The sequence below is a fragment of the Petromyzon marinus genome, chromosome 30 (assembly GCF_048934315.1).
Source record: "Petromyzon marinus isolate PM22_M1 ecotype Great Lakes invasive population chromosome 30, UKy_Petmar_22M1.pri1.0, whole genome shotgun sequence".
Classification (NCBI taxonomy): domain Eukaryota; kingdom Metazoa; phylum Chordata; class Hyperoartia; order Petromyzontiformes; family Petromyzontidae; genus Petromyzon; species Petromyzon marinus.
The window spans coordinates 4,884,944-4,911,603 of NC_133696.1; the positions used below are offsets into that span (position 1 = coordinate 4,884,944).

General features: G+C 46.0%; 1 protein-coding gene across 1 annotated transcript; it reads left to right on the plus strand.

The window, feature by feature from the left end:
• Positions 1-26,660, plus strand: LOC116947498 (uncharacterized). Its single transcript, XM_032963313.2, has 5 exons — positions 1-1,072; positions 10,644-10,863; positions 17,729-18,014; positions 20,423-20,531; positions 22,448-26,660. Exons 1-5 carry the CDS (start codon positions 970-972, stop codon positions 22,888-22,890), a joined length of 1,161 nt encoding a protein of 386 aa, XP_032819204.2. The 5' UTR covers positions 1-969; the 3' UTR covers positions 22,891-26,660.

A 26,660-nucleotide genomic window follows, 5' to 3' on the forward strand; every position in this document is an offset into this window, starting at 1 on the left:
CCTGGAGCGAGTCTCTCTCTCTCTTGTCTCCGTCTCTCGCCTTTCGTTTTTTTTTCAGCCATTTCGCTAATCAACGGTAGGCTTGCGGAGTCTGGCCGGGCATGCTCGGTTTGACACGATAGCGGATATTTTTTGGGGGGTTTTGTTCGTTCGGCGGGGTCGTTGTGTGCGCGCGCGGTCAGCTGCGATATTTTTTTTGCTGTTGTGTTTGAATTATTTGCTTGCGGCTTTCGAGCTTATCGGCTGAAGATGTTTTGAGTTCGCACCTAAATCAGCCCCACTGTGGACTCAGCGCCCGCCCCACCCACCCACCCATTCTTTACATCAGCCGCATGCCCTCCTCCTTCCTCCTCCATCCTCCCGCCACCAAACACCACCACCATCGCCTACGCTCGCCCACCCCACCCCACTTCAAATGCCACCTCCCAACTTGCCCTACCCCCCCCCCCTCTTCTGTCCTCCCGGGCTCAAACCTCCTGCTCCGGCGAGGGCAATCGGCAAAGGCAGCGTGAAGCTCCGCTGAGAGGCACCGCAGAGGATGGATAGTCGCGCACGTCATGCGTTAAACGTCACGCGTTATTAGCGTTAAAACAACAACAACAAGAATATATTTTAGATTTTTGTTCAACTGACCGAATGTCGCCGCTTTATCATCGACGGTGACTTTGGCGACGGGCAAGTTTCGAGAGAGATTTAAGTTGACAAGTTCTCCACGCACACGTGAGGCCGATTTCGGTTTTAAAGTGTTTTTCGTTGAGAGGCGCTTTCCTGAGCTCGCAGTATCGCGACATCACCTCAGTTTGCGAAGCTTTTTTTTTTAAGGGACAACGGGCAACTCCCCTCGAGTTCATTTTCGTGAGAGCTGACAACAACAGCGCCTTGAGAGAGGGAGAGACCTTGGCAGGCGTTCCCACGAGGACCCCCGGGAGAGAGAGAGAGAGTGGTGTGGTGTTTGGGGAAAGAGAAGACATGGAGCTGGCAAGCTGCGTGCAGCCGTCGTTCAAGGAAGAAGGAGACGCGCTCTCGAGTGCCCACAAAGCCCCGAGCCAGACCGTGGCACTCCACCTTCACGGTAAGGACAGCCGAGGAAGCGCTGTCATCGGCGGGCTGTGCGGGGGGGTGGAGAGGAGGAGGTGATGATGATCGTGGTGGTGGTGGTCGTTGTGGTGGTCGTCTTCGTTGTTTTCCCCTCGCACTGCGCCGCTATCTTTCTCGGCGTTTGTGGCGGTCGAGTCGATTCCCTCACGCCGTTGATCGACAAGCGGGGATCGGTTAGCGACGCTCCAGGCTGCTGCTGCTGCTGTAGCGGGGAATGTGCCCGTCCCGTTAAGCCACTCTTGTGCGCGTCTGATGAAGTCCGTGGTGGGTGGTGGTTGTGGGGTTATAGAGCGGCGAGACGGGACGCAGGTCGCTGTGGTTGGATGTGTGGGGGGGGGTGAGCGTTTCGCATAGCATGCGAGGGGTTGGGGCATTCGCTAATATCCCTCAACCCCCACCTCTTTGTTATATGTGCGTGCGCGCAAGGGAAAATCATCATCTCTACGACGTTTTCCTACTTTACAGGAGCAGTGCTCGCCACTTCCCGCGGTTGTAAATGGCAGAAAAACCCCGAACTTCAGAACTATTTATGGCTGCGAGGGTGGTGGGTTATGGGCGGCCTTGTCCATTAACGGGATTGCTGAATGACAGGTCGGCTACAATAAAACTACAAACGGAGATAAGCGTTCCGCACTGCAATGTGGCGTTATGGTAATGGGAGTGTGCAGGAATGTTTTCATCTGACCTCAATAAATCCATGCTCGTGGGTGCTGGGACTCCGTGATGGCACTGCTGCTGCCGATGCTTGCTTGCATGCGTTTATAGCCTTGAATGCGCGCACGCACGCACACACACACGGTGTATTGTTCCTCGCTTCGCGTGCCCCTCTCGCCTTGTGTCTCGCGCAGAAATGCATTGAGCGTCCGAGGGCGACGCTCTGATCAAAGACGCGCGACATCGCATCGTCGTAAACACCCGAGTGGAAAATTACACGTAAAAAATATATACGTTTTGGTGCAGTACTGTGGAGTAAGTAGTACAAGAAGACCGGAGTCAGGGTAGCAAGTAGGGTTAACGTAAGCGATTTGAACGATTCGATGCAACCAGGGGCATCTGGTACAAAGTTATTGAGTAAACGTCATGGGACAGAAGCTGAATGTGGAAGCAAGGCCATGATTGAAGGCGTCTTTGAGAATGGGCATGTCACAGATAAAGAGAGATGGTACTCTAGATATGTGGATTTATGCTTGGTTGTTAACTGATTCTTTTTATCTTACAGTAGTAGATGTGATTTAACTTTTATATATATAACAAAAAATATATTTATAAAATGTAGATTGGTTGGCACACTACACAATGAACCCAGAGATTTGAGTTTAATTCCTGATCGTGGCTAACACCGGCGACTAATACCAGAACCGGTCCTGCGGCCCGTACTTTTATAACCGACCAGCTTGGTGAAATTGTGTTTTTTTAAACCTCCCAGGAATGACACGGCACAGAGGCGCCGTCATGAAGCAGTGGATTCGCCAAAGGGTTTCCTCTGTCCATGAAAGAATTTGCATTTAAAACTGCAGGGTTATTTCACACTCAATTGCCGGGAGTCGGGCAGCACTCATCCGGTTTTGTGCACACTGAGCCAGAGTTGGAAATGTCACATTCCTATGGCAGGAGTGAGTCATTCCATGGGGTTACATCACTCTTGACTGCCCCAACTACGTGGTCCTTGCTTTATCTGCCCCGGAGGGATGAAGAATTGTGAGTGGATCCCCGGACCAGAATTTGAACTCGTAACCTTCACACTGTAGAGCTGCGCCCCCTGGACACATATTATTCCATGGTGTCATGATCGCAATAATATAGATTACATAATGCAGCACGCGTTCTACTTTTACGTGCAATGGCTCCAAAGTTGTTACGTATTTTACCGTGTTAAATTGAATCCCGCTTATTAACATACAAGTATAACACGCTGATGGCCCTAATACTTTGAATGTACTAATATTTAGTCGGGACGCCTATGACCAATCACACGGGATGCTAAGCAGCTTTGAACCTGGAAAGCACTTGGATGGGCGACCACCATGCTTGACAGGTTGTTATAGGCTGCTATGGGGCAACAGAGGGCAGCACCACAAAAGCTGCTGCTGCTGTAGCGGCGAATGTGCCCGTCCCGTTAAGCCACTCTTGTGCGTGTCTGATGAAGTCCGAGGTTGGTGGTGGTGGGGTTATAGAGCTTGCTTCCAAGTCTTTGACACCTTCACCATCATCGGCGACTGACCAAGCGCGATAAAGTAGTGGTCATGGGGAGGCCCTCATCCCACTGCACCTATTGCCGTGGACCGCGTTAATGTAGCGGCTTTAAAAAAAACAAAAATTGCGGGTCTTTGCCTCCCGCGCGGGCGCCCCATACGCCTTTCAAGGTAAGGGGGGCAAACAGCGAGCAGCAGCCATGGACACCGGTGCAGGAGAAATGTCGAACACGCACGGGAGAACATCGGCGTCAACGTTTCGGCAAGCAAAAAAAATCGCGCTCCTGCACACGGTGAAGCAAATGCCTTATTGACACCGTGTTGACGTGTGGACACGTGATCTCTCTGTATAGTGATCTTGGTTGTGCCATCGGGTGGGGGCACATGGGCACCAGTGGCCTTGATTTGGGGGGGGGGGGGCTGCGAGAACAATTGGCTCGATGGTTTCCACAAATTCCTGTTAGACCAAGGGAGGCGGCTGTGTATGCCAGAGAGCAAAAAAAAAAGAGAGCAAAAACGTTGCCTTTTAAACATGGCTCATATGAAATTCACCGGGGCCAGCTTTGACACAATTCGGTTATTGCGCCGGCGCGCACCTGAACGCGCTTTGCTGGGTGCGCACGCCGACCGGCCGGCGAGGCTCTCCGGCGACAAAAAGCTTCTGTGGCTTTTCGCGTCGCGTCGAGACTCGTCGAGACTCGTCGAGTCGATCGCTGCGTCCGTCCTCAAGGGAAAAGGGGGGAGCCCGCCTTGTGATATGCGAGTGGCCACGTCGTTAAACATGTGGCAGCGGTCCTATGGGGCAGGTGGCCAGCGGATTAAGGTAAGAAGAACTGACAACCACAGCCTACCATGCCCTGAATCCTCCTCCCAGGCCCCCCTCCCTCCCTCCCAGGCCCCCCTCATTATCTGAACAAGCAGATGGCGTGGGGAGGATTAGGAGTAAGGCTTGCTTGTCTTCACAGCAGGGAGGCAGGGCAGAGGCGGTTGTGCCTACAACTACAATGCCCAACCCTGTCTTACCTAATCTTCTTTTCACTTTGAAAAAAAAACCCTACACAATCATTAAGCTGTTGAATTTCCTGAATAATTAATGTGCAATTGTATTTGCTCGTATTTCACAGAACAGGAGTGCCGTTATTTTTAAACGGCTAGTTTCTTTCGAGCATTAAAATCGTTTTCAAACGGTTATGTCATGCACAAACTAAACTATTGCCTGCCCTTGAAGTTGTGAAATATTATGAATAATCTACACTCTAAGTATAGGACGCAACATTTAGATTTTTTTAAAGAGCACCTCTGATGCACTCTTACTTTAATCAGACATGTTACAAAGGCCATCGATGAAATACATTCATTAACGTACAGAATATAGTTTTTACATAATGAATTCCAAATATCCAAACCGGCGCTTACATTACTTGATAATACATTTTTGGTATGGCTTTTTACACTCAAGAGCTGGCTGAAGGCATTCTGCCCCCTGAAAACTCATTATTACAACAATAACATCACTACACGCGTTACACGCAGCTTGAAAGCACATCAGAGAGCTATACAGCACAACCGCGAAACCCAATGCACTCGTAATAATAATGTCCTGTAGAGCCCTTTGTCAATCCACTTATGGATAACAGGCCTCCCCTTGCCATGTTTGGCCATGGGGGTTGTTTGACCATATCCCACCAACCCACCCACACTCGTCGGTGCAGGTCGGTGAAGTGAGAAGACCCAGGACTGGTTCTGACACCACTCGCCAATGATGTTAGTTAGCCTTGACCGGGAATCTAACTCGGGCTCGCCGGGTTCATCGAACAGTGCAACTAACCACTGCACCACCGCTATTCCTTCCTGACAAAACCATATTATAATGGCCTGATATGTAACTAACAATGCTGCTCTTCGGTATTGTTATTCCCAATCACTATGTTTCGTAATAAGTAGCCTGCACTAAGTTTGGCTTTGTCTTAATAATGATTTAATCGGCACCTGCAAGGTGACGTAGAATTTTCAGCACAGACTGTGCTACAGCTAACTGGGGATGCACATCTCCAACAAGTTTGCTATAAAGAATGTCCATTGCACGCAACGTCTATTCTATATTTATCTTTTCCTTTAAAGGCCACACAGTGTTTATTGACACGTGTTGTGTTATTTTGTCTCAAGGCCGTAATTAAATATGCTCAAAATGTCACCCCCAATTTATTGCTATAAAAAAAACAATTGCTATGCTATGTAAATAAAAACAACTATTTGATAAACCTTGGCCACAATATCTGGACTTGTCTTCATATAAATCAATGCATAGATTTCTGTTTATATGATTGTGGTTATGGTTGTTCTTTATTAATCCCTAATCCCTGCCATTACAAACAATAAAACAAAAAATGGTTAAAAAGTAAAAACAGAGCAATGTAATACAATACACTATTAGACATTGTAAAAAATAAAGAAAAGTCCATCCCATGTGTTAGTGATTTTTTTTTAAATATTTTAGGCAGGAAATTAGTTTTCAAATTTAGATATTTTTCTGGGTTGGGATCCCCAGACACCCTGGAAGATTTGGTCCCCCCCAATGTTGACTCCATGGCTACGGCCTTGTTTTGTCTTGTGCTCATGCGCCACTGCCAATGCGGTATCACTACGTAATTTGTTTGATTTTGTTGAGGTATGGCTAAGAAACACCCACGCAATCTTAACAAAAAATCGTCGTGATTATTGTTTTCCTCCCTTATAGAAGGTGACGTAAATGCATAATGCGGATTATGCTAATGGCGAACCCTTTAAATCCACCACAGCGCATTAATGGTTGGCTTGGTGTTGAGTTAGTAGCCAGCGGTTGTGTAGATTTTAATATAATTCTCGTGCAGTAGAACTCCTCGTGTCCATGATGAAGTCGGGGCGATTTTCGTGGATGCTATCTTGTAATCTACCCACAGATCGCCGGGGACCATTCACTGGTTGGACAGAGTGGCTGCGTGCTCTCAGGATGAACCCATCCCGTTCCCTGCCGGATTACTGATATCAGATTTGTGTTGCGTCACCACGGTGTCCCTCTATGTCCTCGCGTGATCTTACAACACGCAAAGCAGAAGTCGCGGTTGCTCGTGAGCGGGGTCGGTTGCGTCCGCCAAAACAATTACCCCGGGCACTGTGTGTTTTGTATTGCCGCAGAACGCAAACACTTGGGCGGTAATATTTTGTAAGTAGAAATCGCATCCTTGGTAAAAAAAAAACGTGGGAGCTCATAAACACCGTTAAAGAAAACAAGAACAAAGTGTACCACAGAGTGTCGTGTTCAGACAGATCGCTCAGTGATCTTGTGATGATGGGGGTGTACCATATTGCGAGTTGTAATGAACTTAACCATTGAATAGATGGGATGATGGCATTGTGCTTAGTTTCGACGTTTTCCTGTTTATTTGGGCTTCCCCCCTCCAACCCACCCCCAATGACAACTGCTGCTGTCCTGGATTCCTGTTGTACGATCTAACTCATCTGCCTGCGTAAACCTGTCTGACATTTTACACGTCTGACTGATTGTCTGTCTCTTCCGGTATCCACCTATTTTGAATAAATTGTAGACACTGCTTTGTGTACACACACATGGCTGGGGTTTTTTGTTCCTGCATAAAGGGGGTGAGGGGTGGTGGGGGACAATTGTAGTTCAAGATATTAGCCTTATTGCTGAAGATTTATTTGAATTCAGCTAAATTATACACTGCAGTTGTGTGCGGTGTTTGAGTCAGATTTTTTTTTCCCATTAAATTATTAATAGTGCATCTTGAGTATTTTTTTTAAGATGCCGTGTGTGTTGTGTGTGTGTGTATATATATACAATGTACAGATGTCACAATTAGCGTGCTCGATATATTTATTGTGATTTTTTTCAGCGCTAATGAATTAAAAAAAAATGCCAGCTAATTCCCATGACTCTAATCTGTTGTAAATACCTCACTATTCATCTGTGTTACAACATACGGTTTCAAACATGTCATAATCCTATAAAGAACAATTCCCAGACCTATTTATTCCACAAATCCGAGCGCAATTCCAGCTTGTCAGAAGCTGCCACAGTTAATCTCTTGCAACTGCAGCTCACATTCAGCTAGGGTTCGATCCCATTTAAATAGACCAAAGGTTGGTGCTCCTGTATGCTCTGTGTGCGAAAATATACAGGAATTGTCACAACGAAAATATGCCATTGCCATTAGAGCGCTGAACATTCCTTGAGAAATGCCGCATGACGCGAACACCGATTGTCCATCTTATTGTCGGTGGCGTATGGCATTGGATGGCTAACGTGTGTCGTGTTTATATTCATGGTTATTTCTGTGCGTGTATAATCGTCTTACAAAGCCGCCCCCCTTTGTCGATGTACACACTGCCGGGTGAAATGTTCACACCAGGATGAGCAACCTCCCAAATCCACTCCGGTTATATAATCCAGGATATGAGCCAGAATGTGTTCTAAGGGCATGGGGTAACATTTGTACATTACCATTTAGATACACGGATACATTTGGCAATGTGTAAATAGCTTACATACGTTGTCGTTAATACTCGTGATTCTTCAACGAGCCAAATTGAGGGGCTGATGCAAACAACGGTTAAAATTGAAGCACCGCACAACAGGAAAACATTGTGGCGGCACTGTGCCAACGACCGAGCGACCGAGGTTTTGTTCCCGGCGACAGCAAGTGATATCATCTTCTTTGGTTCTTTCGGTAAAGTCACGTAGAATGAGAATAAAATAATAAATTGATAAAATAAAATAACACAATAATATTCTCACGACGTTTCGGCCACAACACAAGCGGCCTTCATCAGGTGAAGGGACGAGACTGTCTGGTAGCACAGCGCTGAAGGCCGCTTGTGTTGTGGCCGAAACGTCGTGAGAATATTATTGTGTTATTTTATTTTATCAATGTATTATTTTATTCTCATTCTACGTGACTTTACCGAAAGAACCAAAGAAGATGAATCATTGCAGTCACGAAAGCAAGTGATATCTTAGCCAGTGCTCAGTCTGGGGCCCCCTCTCTGCGCTCGCCAGCAAGTGAAGTATGGTTTAAAAATTAGCATTGTGACAAGAGTATGGGCAGGCCTCATCCAGCAGTAGATTGACAAAGGCCTGAACATTATTTATCACTGCGGTATTATTTTTGAATACCCAACAGAGCAAACAATATTGTTGGGCCATGAGGTGGCCCGGATATGGCAGTGCGGCAAGTGGATTTAAGATTTCCGCGTAGAAATTTTGACTTAAAACTTTCGTGACTGCAGGAATTCAGATTCTATGGTTATTTCGGTAAAGTCACGTAGATAGAAAAAATTAGAACGATTTTTTTTTAATAAAGTGAATAAAAAATAATAAAAATATCACGACGTTTCAATCGCAACACAAGCAATCGTCATCAGGAGAAAAACGAGGGGGATGACGATTGCTTTGTGTTGCGATCGAAACGTCATGATATTTTGTATTCACTTTATTTTCATTTTTATTATTTTATTGTCATTATTTTTTCTTCTACCTACGTGACTTTACCGAAAGAACCATAAAATATTCTGCGTAGAACTTTGAGTAAAAAAAAGATATAGTTTCATGACTGAAGCTTTCCTGGATAAACAAAGGCATTATCCATAATAGACACTTTTGGGTTAGATCACGTAAATATGAATGTGTCATAAAACCCACCACCACCCGACACAGCCAATTCGTCAGGTTTGTCAGGTAAACAAAACATGCCAATTAACGACATTTATATTTTTACCGACACGTTTTTATCTACGCGATATAACCCAAAAACCTCTCTTATGGATAATATTGGTCACGAAAGCCTATGTGTTAAACAAACAAGGGCATTGTTATTATTGTCATGTTGCAAATAAAACAAACATACTACACCTGCATATCTGCACAAGGGAGAAGCAATATTTATTTTAATTTGCTCAGTTCGTCTCAAGGAGCGATGTATGAATTCCATGCCTCCCACCTATCCGGTGCTTGAAAGACAAATCATGCAATTGCACAATCGCATCGGACAGTGGGTACGCGCCAAACGTGAACTCAGACGGCAAGCATCGTGAAGTGTAATTGCAGTTGTCAAAATAAATGTTCAATGACAATGTTTACATTCTCAGATTGTGAGGTGTTGGCTCGGTATGCAAATGAGAAACGTTCCTTTACTTGTGCTTTTGCTTTCACTTTGACTTCCCGGAAGATTGTGTTGTCATTTTTGTGGGTACAGTACGTTGAAAACTAAAGCGTGGGGACTCATTATGTCGACTCTCTAATGATGAGAAATTTGTAAACCCTACCATGAGCCCCTATCCCCCCACACCCCATCCCAGTGTCTGAGAAACTCTGCTAAGTGAAGAGATGTTAACTATACAGGAGGTCGTGGGTTCTATCCCGATCCTGACCCCTGTATATTTGGAGTTCGCATGTTCCTCCTGTGGTTGGGTGGCTTTTCCTCCAGGTTTTCACTCCATATTTAGAATCAACACGCGTTTAGAGTATTTGGCTGCTATGCATTCCACGTGATGGTAAACCACTAAGTTGGGCTATCATTTGTTGCCAGGTCGCTTCTTAAAATAGCTATATAGCTCAGTAGGCCTTACCTAGTAAAAAAAAATTGTTTATTTTTAGTTTTCGTGTGTAGACCGACAATGTTATTTTTGGTCCATCAGCCTTTGGGGTTTCCAGACCAACAGAAGTATTTGTTTAAGCAGACAAACTCTGGACTGGTTTAGACGATCGGGGTCTCATCAGCGGTTTCAGACATTATCGTGACAATTCTGCTGTGTTGCCAGATGTTATTGACAAAATCCATTCACTCCAGCTATTGGATCTGTTCAGCGCAAAACAGCAAAATAAATCCACGGCCACCACTATACAATGAGTTTAACCTGCTTGTCGCAATGTTTTGGCTTCAAGGACATACATTTACGTGGATCTATTTGTCTTCATAATCTCTTCTGCTAAGATTTATAAAAATGCGTACAAATGGTAATGATGATCTTAATAATCAAAAGCAAAATTATAAATGGTGACGATAATAATCGTGGTATTCGTGTAGCTCTCCAAGGTGGTTTTCGGGCCGCACTGCTTGTTGTTCGTCACGATAAACCGACGTTTCGCTGCACGTGCTGCAACAGCTCCTGGCTCGTGGAGCGAAACGTCGGACATCATACCAAACAACACGTGGTGCAACCCAACAAAACACGTCGGAGAGCTGTAGAGCGCAGCCGCGAAAACCCACGCAACAGTTATTGATATTCGTGTGTGCGTTTTTTCGTTTGTTAATTGTGCGGACGTATTGCTCTCGCCTTGCCTTTCTTGCTGTGCAGGTGTGGCTGATAGACTCGGCAATGCAAGCACTGGAGGCAGTGGCAACGGAGGAGGAGGTGGGCAGCAGCGGTGTCAGTCGGCTCCGCTCGCGCTCACCACTCACGAAAGGTCTCCGCCGTCCCCTGGTGCCTCGGGCCCCAAGCGGAAGCGTGCCGCCACCCCCGAGGCCCAGGAGCTGCTGCTGCTGCTGCAGTCGAGCCGCACAGGCCCCCTCAACTTGTAAGCTGCCAGTTTGTTCGTTTGCTATCCCAAGGGCTACTCGCTGATTCGTAGCCATGAGCTAATGGCCGGCTTGGCCCATGACCGGCCCAAGGTTAGTGCAAGGGCTCTGATTGGTGTGTCTCCAATGCTTCGTGAGCCCTATCTGTGTTTAGGGTTCTCACCTAAAGTTTCCCCAGTGCCCCTTGCTACTGTCGGTATCCTCATGGGGTTAGGGTCAGGAGGCGATCTTTAAAACCGAGGTGGCCAAATGGCTCGGGTCAGAGCACTGAGCCGGCACCGCCGATATGCTAAGTTCAAATCCAGGTTTCAGCCACCCGTGATTGAACCAGGTTCCTTTTATGTGCAATGAAGAAGGGCTATTGCCCGACATGTCTCCGAATATATATTTATCCTTTTAAGGACATTGTTATTGACGAATTCGTCTAGAAATTTGATGATTTCAGCCCAGCTACCAACAACTACACCAAGTCATTAAATGTGGGTTTTCACTTAAGTTTGCAGAGTTCTAGCTCTGACAATTAAATACATACGTTTGACTATCATGTGATGTCAAATCCCAGAAGTAGTTTGATGATTTCTCCTTCTTCGGACTGCTTTTTAACACGGGGTTATGTACTGCTCGGCGAGAGTTCAGTATGGACCCTTCTTCATCTCCTGACATGATGCCGACAGCAGAATTTGAATACTATTGGGATGACAGTTTTTTTTTTCAAATGTGTTTGTTTGAAAGGCATTTAATGGTTCATGCAAGCATGAGTTACAACCTATGTCACAATCAGTATTGCCTGTAATTATCCACTGTGTGGTTTTAACACCAACTTGGCCCAGAAGTTAAACCAAGTGAATGATGTCGCAGGAAACTTGTTTGTCTTCTCCGATGACCCCTTGACAAAGCAACTCTTCCTGGGGTCAGCCTGGGGTGATAGTGCGCTGTAGGATTGTGAGAAAGGAGGCCAGGGGTTATAGGTTTTCCGAGCTCTCACTTTCCACAGGTCCAACCTGGGAGGACTGGGCTCATAAGGACTGGACCAGTTCGAACACCGAGGAAGCTCCGTTGCCAAGCGGTCCGGGAAATGTGGAACCTTCTTTACCGCATAACAGAGAACCAAAGATATAATTGTTAAAGCCACATCTAGCATTCCAAGCAAGGCTTATCTCATTCAGTGAATAATCGTGGGCACTCGTTTCTAAGATCACGGATTTATATCTCACTTAAAGTTTTGTCATCGTCATCATGGCTTTTGAGTCAGTCAAAATGAGCATGACCTGGTGAGGCTTCATCATTGCCTATCACCACCAACTCACCCTAAATGCATCCGATCTATTCATATCTCAGACGCTAAGCAGGTTGGATCCTGTTTAAGTACTTAGATGGGAGACCGCCATGGCTGGCTAAGTGTTGTAGGCATAGGGATGCGAGCTGGCATGAGACAGCACTGTTGAGTGACGCCCCTTTAATATGTGTGCTGAGTTTTCTCTGGGTTCTTTGGTATTATCCCACATGAAACCAGGGAGGCTCTCCAATGTTAATAATAAGCATTATGATAATGGTAATTATTATAATTGTCATTATCATAACGCCTATTGCAGTTGTTTTCTGGAGAGGACTGGTCTCTGCCATGTGGAATTCCACAACTGGCCAATTACCATCAGTTGAGATTAATACCACCCATATTTCACCTTGATTTGTTTACGGATTTTCGTGTGTTCCGTTCGGGTTTGTGGACTCCGGACGCGATGCCGATAGCACAATCGCAATACAATTGGTAACATAGTTTTAAAAAATTGTAACATGCTTTCATAGCATTTTAATGTTGAATGCAGGAATGTCACAAACTATACATTTTATAATTTCTCTAAATTTCTACCATGTAGCTTGAGCACCAACAGTATCCAATTACTTGGACGCATCATTTTTTTTATTTCAAAAACTAACAAAACAATAAGACGGAAGCTTTCATCTTGATACACAGTGGCCGTTCATTGTGAACGATGATGTCACATTGTCACTGATGTAAATTTACAGCAGGAGAAATTGCACTTTGGTCATTCGCAGAGACTCTGAGGAGTCGGTTGTCCAGTTCCATCTATTCCCTTGGTCAATTAGGCGGTGGAAGAATGACCGTTTTCTCTACCAATATCTCCTTGCAGTGCTCACTCCACTTCTCTCTGTCCATCGCTGGGGCCATTCAACTGAGATTTGCTTCCATCCCGTCCAGTGTTTGGTGTTTGACGTCCGGTCAGAAAGCGGTCTTCGCCCTCTTCCCCTAGTACCCTTCAAGTGTTTTCTTCAGCCGAAGAGGAACTATATCAGCGTCTAAGTGGAGGACAGATTCTTCGAAGTCCACTCTCCGTATGTAATGGGAATAAAAATATAAAACTTCTTCGCAAAGCATTTTCAGAGGTTTGCATGCCGGTCCAAAACGGTGACATTGCAGAGCAGTAGCGCATTTGCCACAGGTCCATGGTTCGAACCCAGGCAGCTTCCCTGGATAATACTGCAGTTGCATCGGTAAAATGTGTTTCACGGCAGACGTTAAAGTTTCTCGTGATATTTGTCAAAAAAAGGAGTAGCCCATGCACACTGGCATCACTGTCCAAGTTTGCCTTTTTTATTAATACTAGCAGACAACTTGATTGTGCAAAACCAGATTGCAACATCGCCCCCCCTACTGGCAAAAAATATGCGTCCCTGAAACATCGTTTTTGTGACAACTTTATGCTGTGAGAATGGCGCGAATGCCAATTGCATGAACTTCTGTTAGTCATCGTTGATTAGAGCTTTTTTAATTAATTTTGAGTACAGTGGCGAGCTAAATAAATAAGAATGAACAACGTTTCTTTTCTGCGATGCTGTGCCTGGGGGAACCCTGGAATAAGCCTTGGCACCTGGCGAGGCGCAAGGTCAACCCAAAATTCCAACAATTCCTGCGTCTAAAAGAAAGAAGGAAAAGTCTGAATGTTGGGCGTGTTAGTTTGCTTGTAAAAAAAAAGTAAAAAAATTGAAAAAAAATGTACATGAAGCGGACTTGGGTCTGGGCTAGTCGCTTGCATTCCACTCAAGGACCCCAACATTCTTGGCATTTTTCCGTGCGTGCGCGGCGTGTGTGCGTGCGTGGTGAGCGTGGAGCACGAGCTCTGGTGAATGCCCCTACGCACTGCATTGCTCCCATGCCTTAGAAGACCTTGGTGAAAAATTCCGCGGGCTCGGCGGTGGGGAGGGATGGGCCTAACTAAGGGCATGTCTTTGACGAGAGAAGAGTGAAAAAGAAACTACCCAGGGGGAAAAAAAAAACAGGAGCCAGGCAGCAAAATCCAGTAGCACGTGTAGACACTGCACGGGCGAAAAACAGGAGAGAATGGGACCTTGTATAGATGGCTGCCTCCCCGCATGGCACACTGGCAGCCGATAATTGCCGTACGGCAGCGCGGAGAAGAGTTTGATGTTTTTGACCGCCATCGCGCAAAAGGGCAATCACCAGTTCGCAGGCCGTGTGCGTGCGTGCGATCGCCAGTTGGCCGCCTTGGCGGTTGCATTTTGCCATGTGACGATGCATCGATTAGTAGATTACGACCGATTCACGCTATTGATACACGCGTTCAATTGCATGTGTAAGATTTCATGACCGTACTTGTATTCACTTGATATGTCAGCGTAACATTGAAACTAATGGAGGGAACCAAATTGTTCAGATGAGACAGGAAATAAGTGAGAAACAACACAAACGAGATACTGAACGAAACAATTTAACCAAATCTGTTATTCAATCGAATAGCAACCCTGATTCGTAACAATTCATCAAAATCACTGGCGGGGGTGACTTGCCATGGACAGCTACATTCTTGTGATTCATTCATTAGGCTGTCTTCCTTATAAATTTAATGAATTAATCATTGTGGCAGTTAAATGCAATGACAAGACTGGGCAAGCATCGTCCTTGTCACTGGAGGATGTTATATAACTTGATAATTTAGTTCACCGAGTGCAAATGATGACATTTCATGAACATTATATTTCACGATACGTTATGCAGGGCACCTAATTGCACGTAAAATGTAATCGCTGTAGCAAATGATGCATACTTTTTGTCCATGCTTCCCGCTAAGGTCACAAAGCCTGGACATATGAAACAAAAATTAGGGACCTTTAGTCACGAGGTAGAAAGAAAAACAATTTCACTAACAGTCTGAAAAATAAATTGGCTGAGGTATTAATCAACTTGGAGTATCTCGTACAAAGTTCTTGAGTAATATCATGGATTGAGCTGGATGGAAGGTCACGGTCGTCTTTGAGCAAGTACGTGGCACAGAGAGAGAGAGATTCATCATCTGTTTTTTAAGCTAAAATTCACATGAATTGACTATCCTTTAAAAAAAATGTTGCAAGTGATCATTTTACAGCTCGTTCCAAGTCCGCTGCCGCACGGATTGCTTCTTCTCCGTGCCGTGTCAATCTCTGGGGATTGTTTCATCTTGCTTCACAGCGGTGGGAAGAGGAGGTTGATGAAGCTGGTTGGGGGCCACAGCTATGTGGGATTTTCCAGTTGCTTCCCTCTAACCCAATATCTTCAGTTTGTTTCGTGATTTGTTTTTAACACGTAGCCATTCGCAACCGATATTATCCATAACACCTTTTTTTTGGGTTCGATCGCATATATCGTGAACTTTATTTACTCATCGCCTCAATCATTTCCTCCAGTTAATTTCCGTTGGTTTTATAGTGGCCGAATCATTAGCAAATTCGAGACGGTCAATGTCTTTTCCGTTTATATGCATGTATTTGGTTCTCAAATCCATATTTTCAGAAGAAAAAAAAATCTTGGGGTTTATAATTGGGGTGCACTAATCACTGCACCACCGTTCTGTCCCTCCAATGTTACTATAAAATGAGCCATTTAACGTTGCATAGGGAACGTTTCATAGGGAACTTTTTGAAACAGGAGAATGGTCAAAATAATGATCCTAAAACACACTTTTAAAAAAATCACAAGTATGTAAAACGCCTGAAATGTTTTGTTGTTTTTCTGGACCAACATATTTAGCAGCCAAGTACATTCCGACGTAGCTGCCTTTACCTAATGACTGTCGCAGTGTTCGGCTTACCTAGCCCAGGGGCCAGAGGAGCATTCCTACTGCAACACAACATTTAAACACAACTGCGTTTGTTAATGCACTCGTTCAACATTGATGTATGTGTTCTAATTTTAAACGAAAATCCAGTCCAGATTTCCTTTAGCCTTGCAAATAAACGATTGATGCATGTGCATACATATGACCAAAAAGCATTTATCTGGATTCCACGGAAGGAATGGTAGGTCATATGTTTATTTACACATTATTTGCAGTTGTCGATTTAATTCCATTTGTGCTGTCGCCGTCACGCCATCGGACGCAACAATGTTTTCTGAACAATTGTGGAGCGGTGCTTCATGCCACATGAGAAAACGGCCAGTGGAGGGTGATACCACAGAACTCTCTCCGAGCTCACTTCGGGTGACCTCTCGTTCGCACCGGGCGATGCACTTTCCCACGTACACTGCTCGAGAGAAAAGTTCGTTGCGCATTGACGATGGCTGGATTTTTTTTTTTGCCAAAGTAAGTTACAAAAATTTTTAATTTTGACCAAAACATGATTTTGTGCCATCGTTGGTTACCAGACTGAGATCATCAGCTCTATGACCCCTGAGCATTTATGTCGCCTGTCAAAGAATGGTGCTTAATTAAAAGCTTTGACCGTATTTGGTACCTAAAGTATTAAATGCCTGGAAATTCCACTGGCATAAGTGTGTTTGTTAAATAATACGCACGAGAGGTTTTAAATTTAGAGTTCATGGCATCATGGAAAAAGGTACAGAGTGGCTGTCAATATTCCCCAGACGGTAAGGGCTTTCATAAGCTGCTGATCATAATCTTTACATGCCTTCTAATGGAATTTCTTGAAATATGTTACCTTTGTAGCTTTCCCTAGTCTAAAAGAGGTAACACAAATACACTCTGTAATATTAATCTCACTGCATCATACATCCTCGAAAAATGTAAGTAAACTTTTGTAATGCATTTATTTTCTTCGTCAATTGGATGGAAATTAAGATGCAATTCAGTCAGCAAATCAAAGCCTTGTTCTTTTCCCAATGGTGATTGATAACAAAACAAAAAAAAATCCTGATTTATTCAATTTAACCTAACAGCATCTACAATTCACATACAGCATTTATGTCAGGGGGAGTGGTGTTACATTGGTTTCTGCACTGCACTATGACCCTGCCAACCTGAAATTACTTGCCCAGCAACGGGCCTTGCATCAGTGGCGAATGATATCTTCCACCCTTCACCGACCCTTACTGATCGGCGTGGTGAAGTTCAGTCAAACAACGCGGTGTGGGGAGGTCTTCATCCGGCAGTTGATTGAGTAGGGCTGAAAATTATTATCGTCGTATTTACCATGTACACTTTGGGCTAAGACATCAATCATCACATTCCATCACTTCAACTAAACTCCAACATATAATTAATTTCAAGTAAAAAGGAAAGGTACGAATTCGTGAATACAATGTAATAATGATCATAAGTATAACACGAATATACTACAATATAATGATGTGTTGTGAATTGTATGTTATATTAGTCCAAATAACAATAATTTACCCACAATCCTGCGCTGGAGTGTTTTGCCCAATTGTCAATAAAACAAGCGCGTTTGTTGTTTAAAAAACGACAACTGTGAAGACGAAGATGACATCGCGATCGCTGCGGCAACGGAGAGCTTCGCTGACGCCTAACGAAAACTGAAACCTGCGCCTAATTATCTCGGCAGTGCCTAATCCTCCCGCCCTCCCCTGCTGTGGGCGCGTGCGCGTGACAGGAGCAAGGCGCCCCGCAGGGACGAGCAGCCCGAGGGCCGGAACGACGGTGGGCTACTCTCCCCGGACGGGCGGCGGTCCGTCCCCCCCGCCACCTCGCTCCGTCGCCCCGGCGACAGCCACAGTGGAGGAGGTGGTGGTGCCGACCTGGCGGCGACCCCCGGTTGCCATGGCGATGGACCGAGCGCGACCCCGTGTTGCCACGGAGCTGGCACGTCATGGCCGATCGTCCCAGCAGACGATGTTCACCTCCATCATCGCGGCACGATGGCGGTGCTACAGCAGCAGGTGCAGTAGCGGAGGTGAAAGGGCAGCAAAGTGTCCTGGGATCAGAAATTCCTCGTGCATTGCTGTGGAGCTTTATGGGTCAGATTTGTTAAACCGATGCTGCTGGGTTACCAGATTGTCAAGAACACTCCGTATGAACTATGGGGCCTTGTTCAACGCAAAAAGCAACATTGTAAATATTAGTGCCGGGAATCTGCTAGCTCTGTGACCTCTTACAAATTGACATTCTCTCAGAACAGTGGTTTATTGGCTTTAAAACCAGTGTGACAAGCCTGACTGCTGATGAGCTAGGCCACCCTTCAATGCTGGATACATTGAAGGGTGGCCTGATGAAAAACATTATACTGTGGTGCATTGTAGTGCTTCTCGCGGCTTGCAAGTCATGGGAACGCAACCTGTCATCACCATCATCATCGGCCATAATCAAATCCATGGTTCTGCCATGTGACAATCCATCCGTAGCTTTTGCGTGCACGAGCCGAGCTGGGATTTCATCGTTCCATCTTCGTGGTGGATGTCCTCTCGGGCACGATCCCTCCTGTTGGCTGGATTATTTTCTTCTTCTCCTTCAATAATCTATGGAATAATTTATAATCCACTTTTGATAAGTTTGTTTTGTATTATCTCCCCACAGATGGCAGCACAATGCACTTGCTGCGTATTCATTTCAGCCACTTAATCCGCCTACTCACGACAAAAGCCAGCTTTCTGGACAATGGGATTTCATGGGTTATCAAGATTCTTCGAGGGCACCCTGGGTTCTGCAGGCTCATTAATTTACACATTAATGCGGGGCTGCACATTAAGCCTATAATTTGGTCGAAGTGTGGCGACTTATTTCATTCGAGTTCATTATAAAAAACAAAAATTGCTCAACCTCAACTGCATTTTGCAGTCAGGTTTCTGGTTCACCGTGGAAGAAATTTGTACATTGATGTTAATAGGGGGAGCGGCGGTGAAGTAGTTGGCACAGTGTGCTTCAAGCCTAGCAACCCCAGTTTGATTCCTGGCCATGGTTAACATCGGTGGCGAGTGATACCTTAACCGGCCCAAGCCCCCTCTTTTACCAACGCGATTTGCCAGCATTGGTGAAGTATGGTCAAACGACTGCTTTGAGTGACGCGGCACGGCATGGCTTAGAATTCTGTCGTGCCGCTCACTCCATTGTTAAGTCAAGTTTATTTAAGCAGCTGTCATGATGCAAGGTCATAGTTCGGTTCAAGATTCCGTTATTTTTTGTTTGCGGTTATCCTAGTGGGCTCTGGTGGCTGGAGATGGATATGTGAACCTCTTACAAACAGTAGATACGAATATGAAACCGTTGATTCTTACACAAAAGATTTGGTGCGTTATGAGCTTAAGAATCGATTTTATCAATGAATAGGTGCATGTTTTGCACCAGTAACAATCATCATAAACTGTATTGTCAGTCATTTTCATTATCTGTTGTTGGACAGGACACATTATCTTCATACCTTTTGGGGTTTGTTAACGTTTTAAAGATGTTGACTCAGCGGATGCTGCTAGGACCATCGGGGATGATGCTGGGAAACCCTCTAAACCTGTCACACCAAGTTGCTGCTGACTAAACATGAGACAGATCTGGATAAACTCGTTCTTGAGGAGTGGTTCTCGTCTTGATACGTATGTGTATACCTGAGCACGGGTGCAAATATTTGCCTGTGTGTGTGTTTGAGGAGAGGTGGCACAGCAAGTTAGCAGGCTGCGTGATGACTTGACGACTGAGTTAGCATTTTGGTGGTGGCAGCAGCGGTGGCAAGCGGTATCATCTACGTGTCCTGGCCCTCGCAAGGGTCGACTTGGACTTAAATGAGTACCTTGTGCGAAAAGTGTAAAACATCGGCACCGAGGAGACAAAGGCGGCCGGGCGTGTTCCTGCCCACATCACTCCCCTGTTGCTGGTTTTTCATGGACGCTCTGCAACCAGGCGCTTCCCTCGACACTGTAAAGCTAAATGTGGATCCTTTAAATTTTGATTTAAAGCTTTCGTAACTGCAGTAATTCATATTCTTAGCTCTTTTGGTAAAGTCACGTTATTGTTTCCCTTCAACGTGACTTTACCGAAAGAGCTAAGTATATGTGGATCCTTTGTTTTTTGCGCGTGGATATATAAGTTTAAATGTTAATATAAATATATCATGATAGGTAGTTATACTGTCACTTTGAGGAGATGAAGATCTTGATTGTATTGGCCGACAACTCGTATATATTTTTTATTAAGTTCTTATTTTATGTACAAAGTTCACCGAAAGCGGCGACTCGCTAACTCTTTTTTCCAGGATAACGAATTTTACGCTCTCCGAGAAAAAACAAAATGACAAGTGGGAAAGAATTCACCAACCGTCTGTCGCAATTTCATGTTCCCATGTCACGTGTGCGTCGTGAAGATGCGCCCCTCCGTCATTACGTGCGCACCGGCCCTCAATCAGAAAAACCATCACGGCAGCCGCCACGCATTGAGGGGCCCCAACAAATCACACAAGCGCGGAGACGTCCGTAAGTACACGCACGCACGCGCGCATTGATGTGCCACAGCATCTGTGGCGCATTAGACGGCGCTTCGGCATTATTCGCCACGCTGAAATGTGAAATATATCGACGCAAATAAAGTAAATGGTAATGTGACTTGTAATTTCACGCGCGGATGTGCTCGCCGCTCAAAGATCAAAACATTCTGCGCATTTTAAATCTCCCCCGCTTTCATGAATACGTAAACCGGACACGAGCGTAAACGCGCGCACTCGCAGTGGTCCAGCGGTTGACACGCTGCGCAAACGAACCTTGAGACTCGAGTTCCGCTGACGTGACGATTGCCACTCGTGATGATTATCTGAACCGGTCAACCTCTAATGAGTACCTGGTGCGGTCGGGCATGGTGCTGTCCACTCAACCCCTCTTGTGCCATGCCGGCCTTCATAGGTGCTTGCTAACAGCTCATGCTCCAAAAGTCTGTTAAGGCTATACGGGTGATATTTGTCTTTGGCATGGCAGTTAGCGCACTGCTACGAACCTGGTGACCTGAGTACCATGCCAGGCCATGGCTAACATCAGTGGCAAGTCCTAACCGTTTGTGGTCCTTCCCTAGGTTGACTCGGCCTTCAATTAATACCTGGTTTTGTCTGCAAATATCAGTTCTTGGGAGACAAACATCGCCAGGTGTGGTGCTCGCCACACCGCCCCCTCATTTGATCTGCCGGCCTTCATAGGTGCTCGCGAACATTATTTGCCCAAAGAGTGTGCTATGGAAATATGGGAAATCTTTGTCTCTTTAACGCTTTCCGACTGGGATTGAACGATAACTTGATGTGAACGCAATTTTAAAAGAGAGTTGCGGTGCTGTTACGGACTTAAAACCAGCTAAATTAATCAAAGGGTTAGCCAACCTTGGCGATAAAAGAGCAGCTCTTCAAAGGTTCTCCTTGCTGGCCAATGCGACGATGTCATTACGTTTGACGTTATCTCTGTGTGTCACACGTGCGCCTCGCCTCTCAATGATGTCCCAACTTGTGGCGTCATCACGCAAACGTCATGCACCACGTGACGACATCATCTCATTGTGCGGCTTGAAACATAATGGTGTTATCACAAATTAAATACGTCTGAATGACCAGAATGCATGCATGGGCACTGTTTTTATTCTGATATGTTTTACGCGTGCGTGCGTGTATGCTTGTGTGCGCATTTGTGTGTGCGCATGTGTGTGTGCGTGGACGTGCGTGTGTCTGTGCATGCGTGTGTGCGCGCGTGCGTGTGTGCGCGCGTGTGTACGTGTGCGTGTGTGCGCGCGTGTGTGTGTACGTGTGTGTGTGTGTGTGCGTGTGTGCGCGCGTGTGTGTGTACGTGTGTGTGTGTGCGCGCGTGTGTGTGTACGTGTGTGTGTACGTGTGTGTGTGTGTGTGCGTGTGTGCGCGCGTGTGTGTGTACGTGTGTGTGTGTGTGTGCGTGTGTGTGCGTGTGTGCGCGCGTGTGTGTGTACGTGTGTGTGTGTGTGTGTGCGTGTGTGCGCGCGTGTGTGTGTACGTGTGTGTGTGCGTGTGTGTGTGTGTGTGTGTGCGTGCGTGTGTGCGTGTGTGTGCGTGTGTGTACGTGCGTGTGTGCGTGCGTGTGTGCGTGTGCGTGTGTGTGTGCGTGTGTGTGTGTGTGCGTGCGTGCGTGTGTGCGTGCGTGTGCGTGTGTGTGTACGTGTGTGTACGTGTGTGTGTGTACGTGTGTGTGTGCGTGCGTGCGTGTGTGCGTGCGTGCGTGCGTGCGTGTGCGTGCGCGCGCGTGTGTGTGTGTGTGCGTGTGTGTGTGTGTGTGTGCGTGTGTGTGTGCGTGTGTGTGTGTGTGTGTGCGTGTGTGTGTGTGTGTGCGTGTGTGTGTGCGTGTGTGTGCGTGTGTGTGCGCGCGCGCGCGCCGGCAATTCCGCGCAGCGTCCGAGCCGTCGGACGCGACGGCGGTGTCGGATCCCGTCATCGAGGAGCACTTTCGCCGCAGCCTCGGCAAGGATTACCGTGAGGCTGACTCGGTGTCCATCACCGGCTCTGTGGACGACCACTTCGCCAAGGCGCTCGGCGACGCGTGGTTCCAACTCAAAACGACGGCGGCGGCGGCGGCGACGGCGACGACAGGCCGCAGACGCGTGGCACCGACGCCGGCGTCCGTGGCGGCGACGGAAGCGGCGGCACCGGGGGGACCGCCGCTTCCTGCGCCGTCGCCCTCCCCAGCTTCGACCGACGCCTCGGGATCGGCGACCGCGTCGGGCTCGCAGTCGGACAGCGATGCCGAGGAGGGGACGCCGGCCGCCCCGCGAGTGGCCAATCACGCGGCGCCCGGCGAGCGTGTCGCGACGTCGTCGCCGCCCGAAGTCTCATGAACACTGCGCAGAACAGCGGGGGAGTGTGTGGGGGGGGTCTACACACGAAAAAACTAAAAAATAAACAACTTTTTTTTATTTTTTTTACTAGGTAAGGGCACACAGCTCTTTTTCATAAGTCGCCTGGCGACAAATGATAGCTCAACCAAGTGAAATTTACAGCGGCCAAATACTCTAAACGCGTGACGTTGATTCTAAATGTGGAGGGGGGGGGGGAAACCGGAGGACCCGGAGAAAAATCCACGTGACCACGGGGAGAACACGCAAACTCCAAATATACAGGCATAAGGGTCGGGATTGAACCCTCGACCTCCTGTATACCGGGCGAGGGAGACAACATCCCGCCACCGCGCTTTATTCGCACGGGTGGAATTACACTGGTCCCCACTCGCAACAATACTCTTCCGTATCACTAAGAGAGAGAGAGAGAGACACTGGCTGTTGAGCCCAGAGTTTTGGAAAAATGTTTAATCTGGGGGGGATTTTTGTTGTTGCTGGGTGGCAGTTTTCTTTCGTGTTGTGTGAGGAGCGGCAATCAATTTACATGTTTGTTGTGGTTTGTGCGATAGGAATTGCACGGCTGGCCAACAAAAACACGGTACACTTGTGCCAAGAGTCTTCATGCCTTGAAAATGAGTCTGAACCAACATTCTAATCCCAAACTGTATTTTCCCTCCTTCGTAACCTTTTTTGGGCCAAAATCGCCGGCTGCTTTTATTACGATGCTACGTTAAGAGTATTGGACCACATTCCACTTTTGTGTTCACGTGCTACTTTTCCTACCCTGTCATTTAAACAGAAACTGATTAGTAAAATACACTGTATATAGATTGTAACTGCAGCTGAAAGACCTGTTTTTTTTATTTAAAATGTTTTTTTTACCTATGTTTTATTATTTAAATGATACATTTCATCGTATACTTTTGTTTTTTTACCTTGAAAAAGCAGTTAGATACTGCTTATTTTGTTAGACAATTTTCAATTTTAGTTTTTTACAATTTTACGGTTCTTTGACCCATTAAACGCGTGGTTTATTTTGTTGTAATGCAATCATCTGGTATTTTTTTTCCATCTTACCTGTCATTCTTAGCAACTACGTGTATTTTCTTTTAACCACTGCTTTCCACATGGGCAACACCAAAATAAATATGAAAGATGGCAAGTGTAAAAAAAAACATCAACCTTTCAACAACCCGCTTTTTGAAAGTGCACCTTTTGAATCGGATAGGCCTACAAATGTGAATCCTTTAAAAGAAATGATAAATCTACGTGATGGCCCAAAGCCTTCACCATCTGCGAAGCGAGCTGTTTTTTTGTGAATGGCAAATTGCGAATGCGTGCATCACCGCAGCGTATTCAAGTGACAAATCTTCAATGGTAAATGGTAAACGCACACATCACGATATCCAATTTTTTTGTAAAATGCCAAAAAAAGCACAGCTTCAACCTTAGCAAGGTTCTTCAAATTTGCCACTTAGACCTTCACGGGGCCTTTAAAATGACGTTGACCTTTGCAGGCCTGTTTAACTCAAAAGGTGTGCTTTTGTAATTAGGTTTTAGAAAATGGTTACTATAAAATTAGGTTTATATAATGGTTACTCTTTGTTATTGTTACCTCATGAACAACAGCCACCTTTGGAAAAAAAATCCCACCAATGTGCGTGGAGTATGTTCATGCGTAGCTCCCCAATGTGTCTCAAGAGTCGTACCGTTGTGTTGTTCACAAACTTCTTCCACAACTAATAATTTGAGCCGACAACGTGATGTGGAGTGAAAAGTAAAATACACCGCATAAAAAAAGCTACAATTGTGCCATTGTCATCAGCTGTGTGTGAACATACGAAGGATCAGGGGCTGCGCGGGCAGTCGTGTTGAAGTACAGATTTTTCTTCTTTGGTTCTTTCGGTAAAGTCACGTAGAATGAGAATAAAAGAATAAAATAAAACAATAAAATTCTCACGACGTTTCAGCCACAACACAAGTGGCCTTCTTCAGGTGAAAGGAACAAACCTGTCGGGACGACAGAGCTCTGTGAGAATTTTATTGTTTTATTTTATTGTTTTATTCTCATTCTACGTGGTGACTTTACCGAATGAACCAAGAGAAGATGAATCCTTGCAGTCACGAAAGCTTTAAATCGAAAAGTACAGATTTTTGTTTTTAAGTTACCACTCATTTTAGTAACACTCGAAGGTGCTGTACAAGAGGAAGACGTGCCTTATCACGACATTAGGGCAGAAGATGGGGTGTGTGTTTTTCTTAGGAGGGATACATCTGGTATAAAAAGTACGTGGCCAAAAGGATTTATCTGCCGCATTAGACACGAATACACACATTCATGCAGACGGCTTTGACCTTCCCACGCACTCACGCGTGCCAGGAGAGAGCGGGTGACGGCTAAAGTGTACTGATGAGTCTTAACCGTAACAAAACCAGCAGGGCGTGCGGACATTGCTATTAAAACGTGAGTCTCGGCTCTCGACTTGTTGGCCGTGGCGAGGCTGCGAGGTTGGTACCAACTTTGTGGATAGGTCAACAAGTTGGTTTATCTCTGAAAGGCCTCGGCCCTGCCCATAGGAATGAGGAATTGCTACCCACTGCCCCAAGGAGCTGTAAACCGCAGTGTGCAAGCCGGACACCCGCTCTGACGCTTCGCATTTGCTGTGGCTTTTACTGAGAGGAGGCAAAACAACAATGCGAAATGCATGTAAAGAGTAAACGCACAAATACTGCCGGATGTGATAATCTGCAATGTGGTTTCGAGTTGTACTGTAACCCCCTCCGCCCCCCCCCGCCCCCCCCCCCCTGGCGTTTTATTTGGAGTACCTGAAGAAGATGCTTCTAGTTGCTCCAATCCGAAACGTTAGACATCATGCCGTGGCAACATGCGGTGCAACCCTCAAATACATTGGGGGAGATTGAATGCTGGCTTTATCCACAAATTGGCCAAAGTCTATCATGGGGCGTAAAATATATATAAAAGAGGCCAGTCTGTACATCATTGCCATTGAATGTCTTGCCTGTTGATTCAATTCAGCTTGAACCCAAAAGTGGTCAAAAGCAACCAAACGGCTGAGTGAGCCACTGTGTGTACACTGCCCGTGCACGAGTTCGCTTTGCTTTGTGGCTTGTACAAATATTGAAAGTCAGATCTTTTTTTTCGTAACAATAGAAGCTGCATTTATTATTCGGATTTGTTTTATTTAATAATGACGTCTGGAACGTTGGTAACTTCGTCGGTGTTAAGATGTACTTTTTTTTTTAAACTAAAATTAGGTGGTGTTGCCGCGGCGTTCATGGTGAGCAACACCGGACTTCAGTTCGTCAGGTTCGATCATCCTGGCGCGGCAGTTCGAACGATGATGCCAATTTCGTAAATCTCCCTCCCCACCACAGTCCACTCAAGCAGTGTAACTGGGCTCACCACAGGTCACATTCGGTGGGGTAAAATGCGTGGGTACACTCGCCTTTTCCAAAAACACCTGGCCACAGCGTGGAAGAGTAGGCCAAATGCCCTCTAGGACACCTCTGCCAGCAATGGCGTGAGAAAGTAGTAGCAAGACTGCACCTCTATCTTATCAAATTAAAGGGTGATGTAAATGAGCTCCCACTTGCATGTACGATCAGTTGACCGCCGACCGACTTAGGCTTCTGGAGAGATCTCTTCCCGGTGCGTTGTCGTTGTCTGTGTACGTGACCAACATCCTACGCGTCGCTGTATAGAGTCAAGGCCAATAAAACGTTGAAGAAACGCCACTGAAATTTTAAAA